Here is an 18,369-nt window from a genome sequence, read left to right as displayed (position 1 = left end):
CTAGGGATCGAACCCACATCCTCAAGGATACTAGCTGGATTCGTTTTCGCTATGCCACAACAGGAACTCCCTACTTCTGCCTTCTTTTAGGAAACGTAGTCATAGTACAAAATATTATTTAATGTGCCAGGCGCTATGCAAAGTGGTTTACATACAGTGTGTAAATCTCACAAAAACTCAGTGAGTGCTACACAATTATTATTTCATCATAAGTAAAATGAGGAAAACAATAGCATTTACCTCATTGGGCTGTTGCAAGAATTTTAAAAGATTACATAAATAGGCATTTAGCACAGTGCCTGGCAAAAACTGAGTGCTAAATACGTTCACCATTTGCTGGTACCCTCACTTTACAGATAAACGGACACAGAGAAAAGCAGTTCTCAGCTCAGGTCTGACCCGCCTTTTCTTCTTCTTGCTTTTTCCTATTTTAAAAACTTACCCTGTGCAGAAGGGGGAAATAGTAAATCCCCATAACAGTGACTGAACTTAAAGAGAGAAAACACTTTATTTAACTTTGTCTTCGACCGTCCTCACCCTCTCTCTATCAATGCCTGGCTAAATGACCTACCTGCTCACTAAGTTCCTGAACTAACGAAAGACTAGGTTTCTAACCTGGGTTATCTATTACCACCACGTTCTAACCAACCGAGCTAACCTAGACTTTCTGGGCCAGGTAATATTTCCTCGTCTCTGAGCTGGTGTCCTTGGCTGCAAACCTGAAAAAGCTGCTCAGGTCCTATTCGGGGGGAAAAGGACTTGTCATCCCCTCTTCAAAACAAGTTACCTAGGACCGGCGCCCTCCGAACCATTAGCACTTCAAGGGTCGCATTCGACACTAACCAAACGCTATGATAAATCCTATTCATCTCCCCTCCGGCGGTGTAGACCTTTTCACCGCCCCGCCTCCCTCCCGGAAGGCGCAGGCGCGCGGCGGGGTCCTCCTGGAGAACTACATTTCCCAGAATCCACGTCGACCGACCCACCTCCCGCTAGGGGTGGGGGAGGGCGGAGTCGACTGCCCGGGGCGGGGCGGAGCGTCCCGAAATTGTCCTGCTTGTGTCCTTTTGGGAAGAGTTTTTTTTAAAAGAGATTCTGGGGTCCCCTGGTAAGGTAGGACATCTGTCTCTATTCGGTATCACATTGCCCTCCGCACCCCTGAGGGTTCCCTCAGCGTAAAACGGCAGATGGTCTAGTCCAGCGGCGGAGACAGCTGGGGAGTGGAGGGCCGCCCTCGCACGCATGCGCAGATGCTCAGCATGGGGGCGGGAGCCGCAGAGCCCCTTCCCAGGGTCTGAGAAGGTGAGTAGAGGGCGGGACCCGGCGTGTACTGTGTCGGGATTGACCCCTCTTCCGCGACGGCCACCCATCCCAGTCAAGTCTGAAAGCCGTTGACCCCAATTTTTATAGAAAATTGGAGTCCCCGGGAGCTGAATTTTAGCGTTTATACATCAGAATCCTATTTTTAAGTCACTTCTAGCATTTCATTGCCATTTTCTATATAGAAGATTTTCTCTTCTACTATGCTGTGCGTTTAAAAAACAAACAAAACAAAACAAAAACAGGTAACAGTATACTGAGAGAGTTCACCTTTCATCTCGGCTTTCAGGCTTGCAGCAGACTATTCCTTCCTAAGACGCTGTAGAGCTTAAAGTCTTTTGGACCCTTGATTCTGTGCAATTTAGTGTCAAGAGTAGGTACAGAATCAGTCACTTGTTCTAATTGTTTCATGTAAGTCTTCTCATGAGAAGACTCCTTGGGATAATAAAGACAATGATGCACTCACTAAAGAAATAGTGGTGCTACTGACGTTTATAATTTGCTGAGGACAAATATGCAAGAGGCTTGTTGTGCCCTAACCCTAACTATTTTGCTTACACCTTGCTGTGTGACTTGGTTGTGTTGCTTAACCTTCTGGGCCTGCATTTTCTCATAAAATGAGAAGATTGGATTAGATCTCTGAGAACTTGCCAGCTCTAAAATTCTGTGGTTAGTACAGAGTAGAATCTAGATTCCATCACAATATGTTGACGCAAGACATCATTAACTTCCATTTCTCTGCTGAACAAATGAAATAAAGCTGTAAGAATTTTGGCAGCAGCATTAGAAAGAAGTATTGTACTCGTAATTCATCCTTATTGCTGAAAATATGGATTTAGCTGATAATACAACTTTCTTCACCCAAAATTTGTTGTCGTTTTATAGATCATTGCTAGGAAGAAATCTGGGCACAATAATGAACACAGTGTATGTAGTGGTGGCTCGAATCCTAAGATCTCATCTGATACACGTTTCAATGATTCCTCATCAAATGAACATGGGTCCATATCTTGGTGTGCTTAGGACTAGAATGATGTCAACTTATAAATCCAAAAAGAAGATGAGCGAATATTATAGGCTGCTGAATCTGGATGAAGGATGCTCTGCAGATGATGTCAGGGAATCTTTTCGTAAACTTGCCAAGCAATACCATCCAGACGGTGGCTCTAGTACTGCTGATTCTGCAACATTTATAAGGATCGAAGAAGCTTATAGGAAGGTGCTTTCCCACGTGATTGAACAAACAAATGCCAGGCAGAGTAAAGTTGAAGCAGACGAGGAAGATGAAGAAAAATTCAAATATAAAACACCCCAACACCGGCATTATTTAAGTTTTGAAGGTATTGGTTTTGGGACGCCAAGTCAACGCGAGAAGCAATATAGGCAATTTAGAGCAGACCGTGCAACTGAGCAAGTGATGGAATACCAAAAGCAGAAGCTGCAAAGCCAGTATTTCACTGACAGTGTGACTGTGAAAGATGTAAGACACAGTAAACAACAAAAGATAACTCAAGCAATAGAGCGTTTAGTGGAGGATCTCATTCAGGAATCGATGGCCAAAGGAGACTTTGACAATCTCAGCGGGAAGGGGAAACCTCTAACAAAGTTTTCTGGCTGTTCATATATTGATCCCATGACTCACAACCTGAACAGAATATTAATAGATAATGGATATCAACCGGAATGGATCCTAATGCAAAAGGAAATCAAGGATACTATTGAGGAACTCAGAGAGGCAATTTTAGCATCGAGGAAAAAACTGGGGAGTCCCATGTCACCAACTGAACAGAAACAGTGGAACCAGGTTTGTGAGCAGTTTCAAGAAAACGTCAGAAAACTAAACAAGCGAATTAATGATTTTAATTTAATTGTTCCCCTGCTGACCAGGCAGAAAGTCCATTTTGATGCACAGAAAGAAATTGCCAGAGCCCAGGAAACCTATGAGACCCTGCTAAAGACAAAAGAAATCACAGATAAAAACCCAGATGTCATCCATCAGAGAGAAGGGGAGGAAACAGCTAGAGCCAAGACAGGTTTCTTTAACTGGACGAATGTGTGGAGATTTATTAAAATCTGACCATCTCGGTGTTCACAGCACTGCTCCAAATCATTTTAAGTAATGCTGGCATCACACGGGCTGAAATTTATTTCTATAACACAAGGGTTTGAGAACTGTGCGCCCCTGCACCTTTCACAAAAGTAATCCCATCTTCAGTGATGTGTGAGAGAACTGTGAGAAACTGAGTCAGAGAAATGTTCAGCCAGCTTTGTTCTGAGGATATGGCAAGACGAGAGGAGAACATACTTTTAAGGAAACAATTTCATACATTTCAGAGGGTGAATGTCAGTCATCAAGTGAATGGATTTAGGACAGGGACTCAGACTGGGAATCATGAAGAGTGGTCCAAAGTCTTAGTGCAGTTTGAGGCCCTAATAAATTCACAGCCGTTGCTGTTTGCCCTCTTTAAACATGGGTACTTCAACAGCAACAACTAAACATGTATTAGGAAAAATCACAAAATGAAAGAAGCATGGAATAAGGGCAAGTAAACCTCCAAATGAGGTATGTATTTTGCAAGTTTGCTGCATTTATACACCTGAGGTTATTAAAGCACAAAACTGTTCTGAGACTTGGGGGACATTTTCAGTAGGATTGGAAATGGTAAGATCAGGAAATTAGGCTGCTTCTCTTCCTCCTTCTCCCCCTCCCCGTCTACCTTTTCCTCCTCCTCCTCCTCCTTCTTTTTAAAATAAAGGCCTTCTCTGTGGGTACTTAATGAAAAAAACCACTAAATATCTGGGTGTACTTTTTTCTAACGTCATGAGCCATTGGCTGCATGAATCCATCAGCCAACCTAGCTGATTTAGCTATTCTAGAAATAGACTCCAGTGTCCACTTTTAAAGACTTTGAATGTATTTTCTGACCTTTTGGAGGTGGAAAAAAAAAAAAAATCCCTGTGCCCAACAGAAACAAGATTTCACTTTTGGCTTCATTTCTATTTAGAGGTTGAAATGTTAGATTTACCTGAACCTACCTGAAGCCTGTCTTTGTTACGTGTCAAAGTCCCCAGAGGCTTTTTCTGTGATGTGAAAAATCTGTTTACTGTCTTAGGGAAGGACTTTATTAAAAAAAGGAGAAGAAGAGTGTGCAGTAACTCCATTAAACTAATTTCCCGATCTTACCATTTCCAACCATATCCAGTGGCCAGTGTTAGGAACCCTTCGATAAACAAAGACAAGATGTCACAATTTTATGCCCACTTGCATTTTGGCAAATGACCAGAGATTGATATCCATGAGGTTGTGTCCCATCGCTTTCAGAAAATTTGACTTTTTAAGGTCTGTGTATTTGCCTTATTCACAGAATAGGGCAACTGGAAGGATACGGAGAGCGGTCAAAAGGAGCAGATCTGTTTCCTTATTTAATTCAGAGCTCTGTAGTGTGGTTGTGGCTCAGAAGCATGGCACCTGCCACTCTAATTTTGGAAGAACGAGTTATTTTGTAAAGTGTGTGTTAGTTAAATAAAATTATGTCTTCAAAAGGACATTTCAGACCTTTCTGCTTAGATGATGGGGCATTAATTGCTATACTATGTGATTATTTTATTGAATGAGTTATCATTAGCTTCTGCAATGATATATAACTCTAAAATTGTGAACAGTGTGGAATAATAGCTTTATAATAAAAGCTACAGTTCCAGAACATTCTAGAAGGCTGTAATTCTGTGAATCTCATTAAAAACTAGATATATGATACCTAATTACATTGCAGCAACATATATAAATGATACTAGATATCATTTTTGGTATTAGGTAATGAGAAGGTAAAGATTTCAGAAAAGTCTTGGACTTCCCTGGTGGCTCAGTGGGTTAAGACCCAGCATTGTCACTGTTTGTCTCCGGTCACTGCTGTGGTGCAGGTTTGATCCCTGGCCCCAGGAACTTCTGTATGCTGTAGGCATGGCAAAAAAAAAAAACAAAAAAAACCCTCTAGTAATTCCTCATTGCAGCCCAGCATAGTTTATGTTTGTGAATGTTGTCTATATTAATAACTTTAATTAATAAAGTTAATTTTAATCATTATTCAATGGTCCATTGTTCTATAAACAACTAATAGTAGAAATAAACATTTTGGGCTGGCCATATAAATGAATGTTTTTTATCTTTTTGATTCGTAATATCAAAAATTAACATCAGAGGTTCGCATTGTGGCTCAGTGGTTAACGAATCCAACTAGGAACCATGAGGTTGTGGGTTCGATCCCTCGCCTTGCTCAGTGGGCTACAGCTCCAATTGGACCCTTAGACTGGGAACCTCCATATGCCATGCGTGCTACCCAGGAAAAAACAAAAAGACAAAAAAAAAAAGAAGAAGTAATATCAAAACCGAGACCAAAAAAAAAAAAAAAAGAACTGACTGAGACAGGGACTACTCTTGTGTTTTGTTTTGTTTTGTTTTCTTTTTTGCTGTACCTGCGGCATGTGGAAGTCCCACTATCTGGAGTCTCAGAAATCAGTGACTGAGGCCGGGGTGCCGCAAATGGACCCCTTCCTTCCAAAAGTAACCCTCAGACACTCACTTTGCTTGGTATTATTATTTTTTTTTGAAATGTATTTATTTATTTACTTATCTTTTTCTTTTTTCTTTGTAGAGCTGCACCTGCAGTATATGAAGTCCCCAGGCCAGGGGTCGCTGCCAGCCTATGCCACAGCCACAGCAGTGAGGGATCCGAGACGTGTCTGCAACCTACACCACAGCTCATGGCAACGCCAGATAATGACCCACTGAGTGAGGCCACGGATTGAACCCGAATCCTCAGGGATGCTGGTGAGTTTGTTACCACTGAGCCACGATAGGAACTCTGAAAATCCTAATTTTTTTTTTTTTTTTTGTCTTTTTATGGCCACACCTGCTGCATATAGAGGTTCCCAGGCCAGGCGTTGAATAGGAGCTGTAGCAACGGACCTACGCCACAGCCACAGCCACGCTAGATTCAAGCCACATCTGCAACCTGCACCACAGCTCATGGCAACGACGGATCCTTAACTCACTGAGCGAAGGCAGGGGTCGAACCCGTGTCCTCGTGGATGCTAGTCAGGCTCGTTACCCGCTGAGCCGCAACAGGAACTCCCCTTCTTTTCTTAAACATGCTCAGAAATGGGCACATGACCTGGACTCTGCCAACAAGGCTCATCCTTGGGAGACTTGGGTTCAGAATGAGGCATGGGAGCAGCTGCACTGGCTCGCTATGGAAGTTCCATTCAGCTGGTGCAGGAAGACAGTGGCTGCCAGGTAGAGCTCCTGGCACAAAAGTCGTGTCACTGTTGGTTGGCAGTGGCTTGTAGTGCGTGGCGGTGGCCGCAGCCACTTTTGTGTCTTTCTCACCAGCCCAGTTCTTCGGTGTGGTTTTAGGCAACATTCCTAGAAACAATCTTGAGCCACTTTTTACACCCTCCTCAAAATTCCAGTATTCTTTAATAAATCCCTTTTCTGCTTAATCCAGCTAGTGGCAGGCCCACTGTTTGCAACTAAGAAATGTGACAGATACAGAGGAGAGCTATGGGAATCTCATGGTTTTGACATCAAGTAGGACTGTACAGTGGATTATAGGGCACAGAGCACCTGGATTTATTAAACTTTCAACTCTGCTACTTTGTAGGTGTGTGATCATGGGCAAATTACCAAACCTTACTGACCTGCGGGTTTCTCGGGTGTAAATAGGAATAGGGATCTGTTGCTATGAGGATTCAATGTTCTATCATGTGTGAAGAATCCAGGAGTTCCCGTGGCGCAGTGGCTAACAAATCCGACTAGGAACCATGAGGTCGTGGGTTCGATCCCTGGCCTCGCTCAGTGGGATAAGGATCCAGTGTTGCCGTGAGCTGTGGTGTAGGTTGCAGATGCAGCTCGGGTCCCATGTGCTGTAGCTGTGGCTAGGCCGGTGGCTGCAGCTCCAATTAGACCCCTAGCCTGGGAACCTCCATATGCCATGGGATCGGCCCTAGAAAAGGAAAAAAGACAAAAAAAAAAAAAGAATCCAGCATGATTTCTAAATTCCCATTGTAGCTCAGCAGGTTAAGGACGTGATGTTGTCTCTGGCCTCACTCAGAGGGTTAAGGATCTGGCATTGCCATAAGCTTCGGCAAAGTTCACAGATGGGGCTTGGATCTGGTGTTGCGGTGGCTGTGGCGTAGACCTCAGCTGCAGCTTCAATTCGACCCCTAGCCTGGGAACTTCCATATACTGTAGGTGTGTCTGTAAAAAAAAAAAGAAAAGAAAAGAAAAAGACTACAGCATGGTTACTTACACATCAGCACTCACTCTAAGTATTATATACTCTGTTGTGCTAATATAATAATAAGCAGAAGTTCCTATTACTTTTTAAGATTTGTTGGCGTCCCTGGTGGCTCAGCAGGTTAAAAATCCGGCTTTGTCATTGCTGGGTCTTGGGTCACTACTATGCAGTGTAGGTTTGATCCCTGGCCCAGGAACTTCTGCATGCCACAGACGTGGCCAAAACAAACAAACAAACAAAAAAAGTTGGAGTTCCTGTCATAGCACAGTGGAAACGAATCCGACTAGGAACCATGAGGTTACGGGTTCGATCCCTGCCCTTGCTCAGTGGGTTAAGGATCTGGCATTGCCATGAGCTGTGGTGTAGGTCGCAGACATGGCTCAGATCTGGTGTTGCTGTGGCTGTGGTGTAGGTGGGCGGCTACAGCTCTGATAGGACCCCTAACCTGGGAATCTCCATATGCCACGGGTGCGGCCCTAAAAAGACCAAAGAGAAAGATTTGTTGAAAAAACTGTTCCATAGTTGTTCTCTTGGGGAATTATTGATTTCAAAGCTAATCTTGCCAGTTTCTGTCAGTTCCTTGAATTGATGGGAAACTGTCTTCTGTCATGTCTTCAGCTAGCTTCAGGCTTTAAGTGAGAACATAGAAGCCAGTTTAAATGAGAACGTAGAAGTCAAGAAAGACCCAAATTGTACAATTCCCTTTCTATGAAAAGTACAGAATATACCACTCTATGGAGACAGACAGTAGATCAGTGGTTGCCTAGGGCTCTAGAGTTTGGGGGGGAATGAGGATTGACTGCTAATGGTTACAGGTTTCCTTTTAGGGGTGATAAAAATGTTCTAAAATTGATTGTGGCAGTGGTTGTACAACTCTGTGAACATACTAAGAACCATAGAATTGTGCCTTTTATTTATATTATTTTATTTTTTTCCTTTTCTTTTTTGACTGCACTCATGGCCTATGGAAGATCCCTTGGCCAGAGACCAAATCCAAGCAACAGCGGCAACATTTACCATGGCTGCAGCAATGCCAGATCCTTAACCCACTGCACTGCTGCAGAGACAATGCTGGATCCTAAAACCGCTGTGCCCCAGTGGGAACTCCAGAACTGTGCCTTTTAAATTAGTGAATTTTATGGCATATGAAAACTTTTTTTTTTTTTTTTTGGCTGTACATGTGGCATGCAGAAGTTCCCAGGCCAGCGATTGAACTTGAGCCACAGTAGTGACCTGAGCCACAACAGTGACAAGTCAGATCTTTAACTCAATAGGCCACCAGGGAACTCATTTAATTAATTAATTAATTTATTTTTTGTCCTTTGTCTTTTGTTGTTGTTGTTGTTGTTGTTGCTATTTCTTGGGCCGCTCCCGCGGCATATGGAGGTTCCCAGGCTAGGGGTTGAATCGGAGCTGTAGCCACCGGCCTACGCCAGAGCCACAGCAACGCGGGATCCGAGCCGCGTCTGCAACCTACACCACAGCTCACGGCAACGCAACGCTGGATCGTTAACCTACTGAGCAAGGGCAGGGACCGAACCTGCAACCTCATGGTTCCTAGTTGGATTCATTAACCACTGCGCCACAACGGGAACTCCAGGAACTCTTATTTTAAAAAGAAAACAGTAGGAGTTCCTGTTGTTGCTCAGTGGTAACAAAGCCAACTAGCATCCAGGAGGATGCAGGTTTGATCCCTGGCCTCGCTCAGTGGGTTAAGGATCTAGTGTTGCCATGAGCTGTGGTGTAGGTTGCAGACTTGGCTTCGGTCTGGCTTTGCTGTGGCTATGGTGTAGGCTGGCAGCTACAGCTCCAATTCGACCCCTAACCTGGCAACTTCCATAAGCTGAGGGTGTGGTGCTAAAAAGAGAAAAAGAAACAGAAACAGAAAACAGTAAAGGATGATGTATAGTGGTTCTGAGTTTGGTAGGTTGCTTGCTACTTTTCTGTAGGGAAAAAAATGACTTCAGAAGCATAAGAAATAAGATAACTTTTAAATTGTGTTAAGCATGGAAATGATTGCCACTGTTTTTTTTTTTTTTTTTTCTTTTTTTTTCTTTTTAGGGCCACACCCATGGCATATGGAGGTTCCCAGGCTAGGGGTCCAATCGGAGCTGTAGCTGCCGGCCTACACCACAGCCACAGCAACATCAGATCCAAGCCACATCTTCAACCTACACCACAGCTCACGGAAACACTAGATCCTTAACCCACTGAGTGAGGCCAGGGATCAAACCTGCATCCTCCTGGATGCTAGTTGGGTTCTTTTCCTTTTTGCCACAACGGGAACTCCTACATATACAAACTTTTAATTCTAAAACTCAGCAGGTGATCAAGCAGTAGTTGACATGTTAATTCCCACTATATCCCATTACACACCCAGTTGCCCACAGCCTTTGAGGAAGCAGAGGCCTCCTCTTCTTCTCTCCAGCCCCAAGAAAAAGTATCCTGTGAGTTCCCATCATGGTGAAGCAGAAATGAATCTGACTAGCATCCATGTGGATGCCGGTTCGATTCCTGGCCTCGCTCAGTGGGTTGAGGATCTCGCATTGCCATGAGCTGTGCTGTAGGTCGCAGACATGGTTCAGATCCTTGCATTGCTGAGGCTCTGGCGTAGGCTAGCAGCTGCAGCTCTGGTTCAGCCCCTAGCCTGGGAACTTCCACATGCCATGGGTGTGGCCCTAAAAAGCCAAAAAAAAAGAAAAAAGAAAAAAGTATCCTAAGAAGTCATGAATCCATGGCCTTCTGGGCAGGAGTGTCAGGAAGCTGGGGGAGGAGGCAGAGCGCCCATGTGTGCCCATGGCCCTAGTCTTAGGGATTTGAGCATCTTGACAGGTTTGGGAGATGCTAGTTCTAAATGTGTTTCTTAGGGTGCCTGCCTGCCCACAGTCCCCAGGAGCCAAAGCCATTGACCTGAGGACCACAAATGATGGATGATGAAGTGTTACATAATACAAGGTAAGGCTCTTTTTTTTTTTTTTTCTTTTTTGTCTTTCCTGGGGCCACACTTGTGGCATATGGAGGTTCCCAGGCTGAATCGGAGCTGTAGCCACTGGCCTACATCAGAGCCACAGCAACTCGGGATCCGAGCTGTGTCTGCAACCTGCACCACAGCTCCCGGCAATGCCGGATCCTTAACCCACTGAGCATGGCCAGAGATCGAACCCACAACCTCATGGTTCCTAGTCAGATTCGTTAACCACTGAGCCACGATGGGAACTCCAAGGTAAGGTTCTTTGGTAAAAAAAAATTTATTTTGAAAATTTACAGGTATGTAGTAAAAATTCAATCAATGAAAAATGATAGGCGCTCCGCAAATGAGTTCCTCTTTTCCTCAGATTCCCCCCAATCCAGACCTTCTGAGCCTACTTCCCAGATCTAATCACCATCAATAATTTCTTGCTTCTCTGTATTGGTTTCCTATTGCCACTATAACAAAGGACTACAAACCTAAACAGCACAAATTTATAATCTTACACTTCCAGGGCCCAGAAATCCAAAGTGGATCTCACTGGGCTAAAATCAAGGTGCTGGCAGGGCTTCATTCCTTCTAGAGGCTTGTCTTGTAGCTTCTAGCCTGTATCCTCAGCTTGCATCACCTTTTTCTGTCTTCAAAGCCAGCAACAGCAAGTGGAATCCTTCCAATGTCACATCACTCTGACTCCCCTCCCTCCTCCTTCCACTTTTTTTTTTTTTTTTTTTTTTTTTTTTTTGTCTTTTTAGGGCCACACCCACGGCATTGGGAAGTTCCCAGGCTAGGGGTTGAATCAGAGCTGGAGCTGCTGGCCTATGCCACGGTCACAGTAACGCCAGATCTGAGCCACATCTGCAACCTACACCATAGCTCATAGCAACATGGGATCCTTAACCCACTGAGTGAGGCCAGGGATCGAACCCCAGTCCTCATGGATACTAGTTGGGTTCGTTACTGCTGAGCCACGATGGGAACTCCTACTTTTTGCACTTTTAAGCATCTTTGTGATTACATTGGGCCTGTCCAGATCACCCAGCACAATCTCCCTATTTTAACATCAGTTGACCAGCAACTTTAATTGCATTTGCAAATTTAATTTCCTTTGTGATGTGACACAACATATTCATAGATTCTGGGGATTAGAATATATTTGGGTGGGCCATTATCCTGCTACCACAATATCCTTACAAAAATTTATAAACAGTTGACACTTAAACAACTTGGGTTTGAACTGTGCAGATTCACTTCTCTTTTTTTTTGAATTGGAATATTTATTTTTTATTAATGGTTTTTATTTTTTTCCATTATAGCTGGTTTCCAGTGTTCTGTCGATTTTCTACTGTACAGCAAGGTGACCCAGTCACACATGCACATATATATTCCTTTTTCTCACATTATCATGCTCCATCTTAAGTGACTGGATATACGGAGTTCCCCTTGTGGCTCAGTGGTTAACAAATCCGACTAGGAACCATGAGGTTGCGGGTTCGATCCCTGGGCTTGCTCAGTGGGTTAAGGATCCGGCATTGCCGAGAGCTGTGGTGTAGGTTGCAGACTCGGCTCAGATCCTGAGTTGCTGTGGCTCTGGTGTAGGCCGGCCGCTATGGCTCTGATTCGACCCCTAGCCTGGGAACCTCCATATGCCGTGGGAGTGGCCCAAGAAATGGCAAAAAGACAAAAAAAAAAAAAAAAAAAAAAAAGTGGCTAGATATAGTTCCCAGTGCTACACAGCAGGATCTCATTGCTTATCCATTCCAAAGGCAATAGTTTGCATCTGTTAACCCCAGATTCCCAGTCCATCCCACTGACCACCCCCCTGGCAACCACAAGTCTGTTCTCCAAGTCCGTGATTTTCTTTTTTGTGGAAAGGTTCATTTGTGCCCAGATTCACTTCTACGTGGATTTTTTTCAGTGTGTGTTACCGTATACGATCTACAATTGGTTGACTCTGTGGATGCAGAACCAGGATACAAAGGGCCAACTGTAAAGTCATACTCGGATTTTTGACTGTGCAGAGTGTCAGCGGCCCTAGCCCCTGAGTTGTTGAAGGATCAACCGTATATGATTTATATGCACACTCTGTCTCTCCAACTCTCTTTCAAAAACAAACAAATGTGAGCACATTATACATACTTATCTTTTTCTTTACTTCCCTATTAATATAGCATCAAGATTTTTCCAGATCAACACATAAAGCTCTAGCTCATCAATTAAGCCAGCATGAGATTATTATACGCTCTCATGGAAAGTAGAACTAATCAATACTGAGCAAATGAAATCAATTGCAATTGCAGGTTACACAAAGACAGATGGGAGGCATAGAGAGGGCAAAGGCAAACTGAAGTTATCATGAATCAGGAAGGAGATATGGCCTCATAATGAGTCATAAGGTATAAGGTACAGAGAGGGAGTCAATAGCTCACACTTGAACACCTTTCTTGCGTTAACCTAATCTTCTCAACAATCCTATGACATAGGTACTATTATTAACTGTAGTTTTTTTTTTGTTTTTTTTTTTTTTGGCCACCCCACAGCATATGGAGTTCCCAGGCCAGGGATCACATCCAAGCTGAAGAAGCAACCTAAGCTGCAGCTGCAGCAATGCTGGATCCTTAACCCACCATGCGGGGCTGAGGATCCAACCTGTGTCCATAGAGCTCCCAAGACACCACTGATCCCTTTATACCAGCAGGAACTCTGGATTCAAAGTGTTTTATAGCTGGATTTCTTCTTCTTCTTTTTTTTTTTGCTTTTTAGGGCCACACCAGAGGCATATGGAAGTTGCCAGGCTAGGGGTCCAATCGGAGCTGTAGCTGCCAGCCTACACCACAGCCACAGCAACACTGGATCTGAGCTGGGTCTGCGACCTACACCACAGCTCACTGCAACACCAGATCCCCATCCCACTGAGCGAGGCCTGGGATCGAACCTTCAACTTGATGGTTCCTAGTTGGATTCCTTTCCGCTGCACCACGATGGGAACTCTTTGTTATTATTCTTGTTCTTTGTTTCCTTCAAGATACCAGTCTCCCTGACTGCCCATAACACCAATGAGCAAGAGGAGGTGCAATGTAGGGGAGAGAGAATGGCCTTAGAGCTTGGAGATTTGAATTTAGATTCAAGGGTTTCCACTCACTAGCTATGATCCCTTCCCGAGCTTCTGTTTTCTCATCTATCAAGTGAATATCATTAAACTCAACTTGCAGGGTTGTTGTAATCCTTTGAGATGATGAGCTGGGTGCAGGGTGAGGGCCTCAGTGGTAAATCAGTGGTTCTCAGCAGAAACACTACTGCCCTCTAGAGGACATTTTGGAAATTTGTGGGAGAATCTTCAGTTGACAGGACAAATGGAGGAGCCCTGCTGGCAGAGATTGTGAGCCCATTTGGACCATGCTGGCTGGCATCTATTCGTGTGTGTGTGTGTGTGTGTGTGTGTGTGTGTGTGTGTGTGTGTGTGTGTGTGTGTGTGTGTGTGTGTGTGTGTGTGTGTGTGTGTGTGTGTGTGTGTGTGTGTGTGTGTGTGTGTGTGTGTGTGTGTGTGTTTTCTAGGGCCGCACCCATGGCATATGGAAGTTCCCAGGCTAGGGGTCCAATCCGAGCTACAGCTGCCAGCCTACTCCAGAACCACAGCAACGTCAGATCCAAGCCGTGTCTGCGACCTACACCACAGCTCACTACAACGACGGATCCTTAACCCACTGAGTGAGGCCAGGGATCAAACCCGCAATCTCATGGTTCCTAGTCGGATTTGTTAACCACTGAGCCAAGACGGGAACCTATGCAATCCTAGTTGTTAAAAATTTCAAACATCACTCCTGACCACAGACATTTAGGAACCGGGGCCAGAAATGCTGAGTGTTTCACAGTCTACCAGGCGGTTGACCAAAAAGAGGAATTGTTCCATGTCTCACCAAACATTCAAATGTCTCACCAGACATTCATGTGGGTGAATAATTTGCTTGTCATCATCTAAGCCTAGAATGGAATTATATTTTACATATAAACAAAACATACTTTTTATATCTTTTTTTTTTCTTTTTGCCATTTCTTGGGCCACTCCTGTGGCATATGGAGGTTCCCAGGGTAGGGGTCTAATTGGAGCTGTAGTTGCCACCCTATGCCAGAGCCACAGCAACGTGGGATCTGAGCTACATCTGCAACCTACACCACAGCTCACGGCAACGCCGGATCCTTAACCCACTAAGCAAGGCCAGGGATCGAACCCGCAACCTCATGGTTCCTAGTCGGATTCGTTAACCACTGTGCCATGACGGGAACTCCTATATCACTTTATTTTTTTATCTCTTTTTTTTTGGCTGCACTTCTGCCATGTGGAAGTTCCTGAGCCAGAACCCACAGCACAGCAGTGACCCAAGCCACTGCAGTGACAATGCCAGATCCTTAACTCCCTGTGTCACAAAAGAAATCCTATTTTAAAATTTTGAACTTTTGTTTTTTCTTTTTGGCCACATATACAGCATGCAAAAGTTCCCAGACCAGGGAGTGAACCTGTGCCACAGCAGCCTTCTGAGCCATAGCAGTGACAATGCTGGGTCCTTAACCCTCTGCACCACCAGGGAACTCCTGCATAATTTTAAATACATTTTTTTTCACAAAAGAAAATTGTACTTCATTTTCTTGGGAATTTTATCAAGACTTGTACTTCATTTTAGAAAAACATGACTGATGGTTCCGTGGCTTATAGCATTTGAATTACCGGTACTACACATCTACTGCGATTTGCATTTGTAGTTTTGAAGGCAAATATGTACCAGAGGAAACTGGAGATCCCTTTTCCTTTTTTTTTTTTTTTGTATTCTCTAGGATCACATCCGCGGCATATGGAGGTTCCCAGGCTAGGGGTCTGATCGGAGCTGTAGCTGCCGCCCTATGCCACAGCTACAGCAATGCGGGGTCAGAGCCGAGTCTTCAACCTACACCACAACTCACAGCAATGCCGGATCCTTAACCCAGTGAGTGAGGCCAGGGATCGAACCCGCAACCTCATGGTTCCTAGTCGGATTCATTAACCACTGAGCCACGATGGGAACTCCTGGAGATCCCTTTTAATTTAGAAGCAAATGTTAGGAATTTAGTGGGAGTCATAGCCAGCGTCCAAGATGATCCTTAGGTTCTGATACTCACATTTTGTGTGTGTGTGTATAGTGCTCTTCCACATGTACAGAGTTGGTCTATGTGGCTAAGAGAATGTAGCAAAAGTGATGGTATGTCACATCTGAGGCTAGAAGCTTCCTCCTCTCACTCTGTCTCGATCAATCACTGGAGGGAGCCAGTTGCCATATCCTGAGGCAGCCTGTGGAGCCGCACATGTATCCAGGAGCCAAGGCCTCCAGCCAACAGCCATATGAGTGAGCTTTATTGGAAGCAGAGCCTCAGGCAAGTCTTCAGATGTTTGCAGCCCCAGCTGACAGTTTAATCATAAGCTTATGAGGAGTCCTAAGCCTGAACAACACTGCTAAGCTGCTTTTAGATGCCTGACCCTTAGAAACTATATAAGATTATAAATAGATCTTTGAATAAATTTAAATAAATACATAAATTTAAAAATAATAAATAAGTCTAACTTTTGGGATAATTTACTATATAGCAATAGGTAACTAATACGGTAGACATGCATGAAACTTAGTAATCTAATTAACTTCATCAATAAGCATTGTTTTCATAACATTTCAGGAGTTCCTGCTGTGGCATAATGGGTTATGGGTCTGGCGTTGCTGCAGCTGTGATGTAGGTCGCAACTGTGGCTCAGACTTGATCCCGAGTCTGGGAACTTGCATATGCCATGGGTGCAGCTGGGAAAGAATAAAACAAAATAAAACTCAATGCTAAAAACAACAACAACCCAAAACCCCAAAAATAAAAAAAACAAAGAAAGGTCATGTGTGCTACCCTTCAAGTATAATTAAGTCAATCTGTGTTATAAAAATTACATGTTGAAATTATTTATTTATTTATTTATTTATTTATTTATTTATTTATTTATTTATTTTTGTCTTTTTGCTATTTCTTGGCCCGCTCCCATGGCATATGGAGGCTCCCAGGCTAGGGGTCCAATTGGAGCTGTAGCCACCGGTCTACACCAGAGCCACAGCAACGCGGGATCCGAGCCGCGTCTGCAACCTACACCACAGCTCACGGCAATGCTGGATCGTTAACCCACTGAGCAAGGGCAGGGACTGAACCCGCAACCTCATGGTTCCTAGTCGGATTCGTTAACCACTGCGCCACGACGGGAACTCCCTGAAATGATTTATTAATTTTTGGGGCCATGTATTGTGTTTCCATCTTACCTTATACTGTATCCAGAGGCCTTCTACCTAACTTCTCTGTGGCTTCCTCTACTGCTATACTACTGTATCTTTTTATTTAAAAAAATTTTTTTTTTTTTTTTTGCCATTTCTAGGGCCGCTCTCACGGCATATGGAGGTTCCCAGGCTAGGGGTTGAATCGGAGCTGCAGCCACCAGCCTACGCCAGAGCCACAGCAACGTGGGATCCGAGCCGCGTCTGCAAACTACACCACAGCTCACAGCAACGCCAGATCCTTAACCCACTGAGCAAGGGCAGGGACCGAACCTGCAACCTCATGGCTCCTAGTCGGATTCGTTAACCACTGTGCCACGACGGAAACTCCTACTGTATCTTTTTCTGACTCATCCTCTGTTCTCTGTTACCCATTGAAGAATCTGCTTCCATATCTGTCTGAATATATCCTTGAGATAGAGTACGTGTAATATCTCATCACTGCCTCTTCCTGTATCGTAACATGGATGATCATTTTAACATGACACATAAAAAAGCCTGAGTCATTCATGAGAATATCATACTCCTCATTGCCTCCATATGGATCCCTATTTTTTTTTTTTTTTTTTTGTCTTTTCAGGGCTGCACCCATGGCATATGGAGGTTCCCAGGCTAGGGGTCAAATCAGAGCTGTAGCCACTGGCCTATGATACAGCCACAGCAACACCAGATCTGAGCAGTGTCTTTGACCTACACCACAACTCATGGCAACACCGGATCCTTAACCCACTGAGCGAGGACAGGGATTGAACCTGTGTCCTCATAGATACAAGTTGGGTTTGGTACTGCTGAGACACAATGGGAACTTCAAGAAAGACAATATTTTTGAAGTACATGTTTACACAATGTGCTTTACACAACATAGCTCCTGCAATACACTTTGGTGTGTACTCTTAAAAGATGGGGCCTGAAGGCCATCCACCATGTTAAGTTCATGAAGTGGCTCCAAGAAAGTAGGAACAAATCAGAACCTGTGGGATGTTGTTGCAAGAAGCCTACTTTCTCTTAGTAGGCTTGAACCAACTAGACTGAATTCTTCTTGTCCAGTTTTAGGTAAAGTAGGCCTTTTAGATACTGTCCTGGCCCCAAACTGAAAATGGTCCTGAAGACACAAAAACTCCAGAATCTAGAAGTCCTCCGAGGTCCTTAGGTAATCGGAATTTAGGAAAATATATGCTTTGGAGTTCCCATTGCGGTGTAGCAGAAACGAATCCAACGAGTATCCATGAAGATACGGGTTTGATCCTGGCCTCGCTCAGTGGGTTAAGGATCCGGCATTGCTGTGAGCTGTGGTGTAGGTGATGGACATGGCTTGGATCTGGCATTGCTGTGGCTGTGGTATAGGTGGGCAGCTATAACTCCAATTCGACTCCCTAGCCTTCCCAGGCTAGGGAGTCAAATTGGAGCTGCAGCTGCTGGCCTGCACCGTAGCCACAGTAACGCCCGATCCAAACCATGT

General features: G+C 44.3%; 1 protein-coding gene across 1 annotated transcript; it reads left to right on the top strand.

Annotated features, from left to right (window-relative positions):
• Positions 1–1,244: 1,244 nt before the first annotated feature.
• Positions 1,245–5,404, top strand: DNAJC28 (DnaJ heat shock protein family (Hsp40) member C28). The gene is made up of 2 exons (XM_003358936.5): positions 1,245–1,302; positions 2,206–5,404. Exon 2 carries the CDS (start codon positions 2,237–2,239, stop codon positions 3,395–3,397), a length of 1,161 nt encoding a protein of 386 aa, XP_003358984.3. The 5' UTR covers positions 1,245–1,302; positions 2,206–2,236; the 3' UTR covers positions 3,398–5,404.
• Positions 5,405–18,369: the final 12,965 nt, after the last annotated feature.

The sequence above is a fragment of the Sus scrofa genome, chromosome 13, assembly GCF_054392235.1.
Source record: "Sus scrofa isolate SSC_HxYL_T2T_F1_AM1 chromosome 13, Sscrofa_HxYL_maternal_Yorkshire_Landrace_v2.0, whole genome shotgun sequence".
In the NCBI taxonomy this organism is placed as follows: domain Eukaryota; kingdom Metazoa; phylum Chordata; class Mammalia; order Artiodactyla; family Suidae; genus Sus; species Sus scrofa.
The sequence above is the reverse complement of the archived record's forward strand: the minus strand, read 5'-3'. Positions and strand labels throughout refer to the sequence as shown.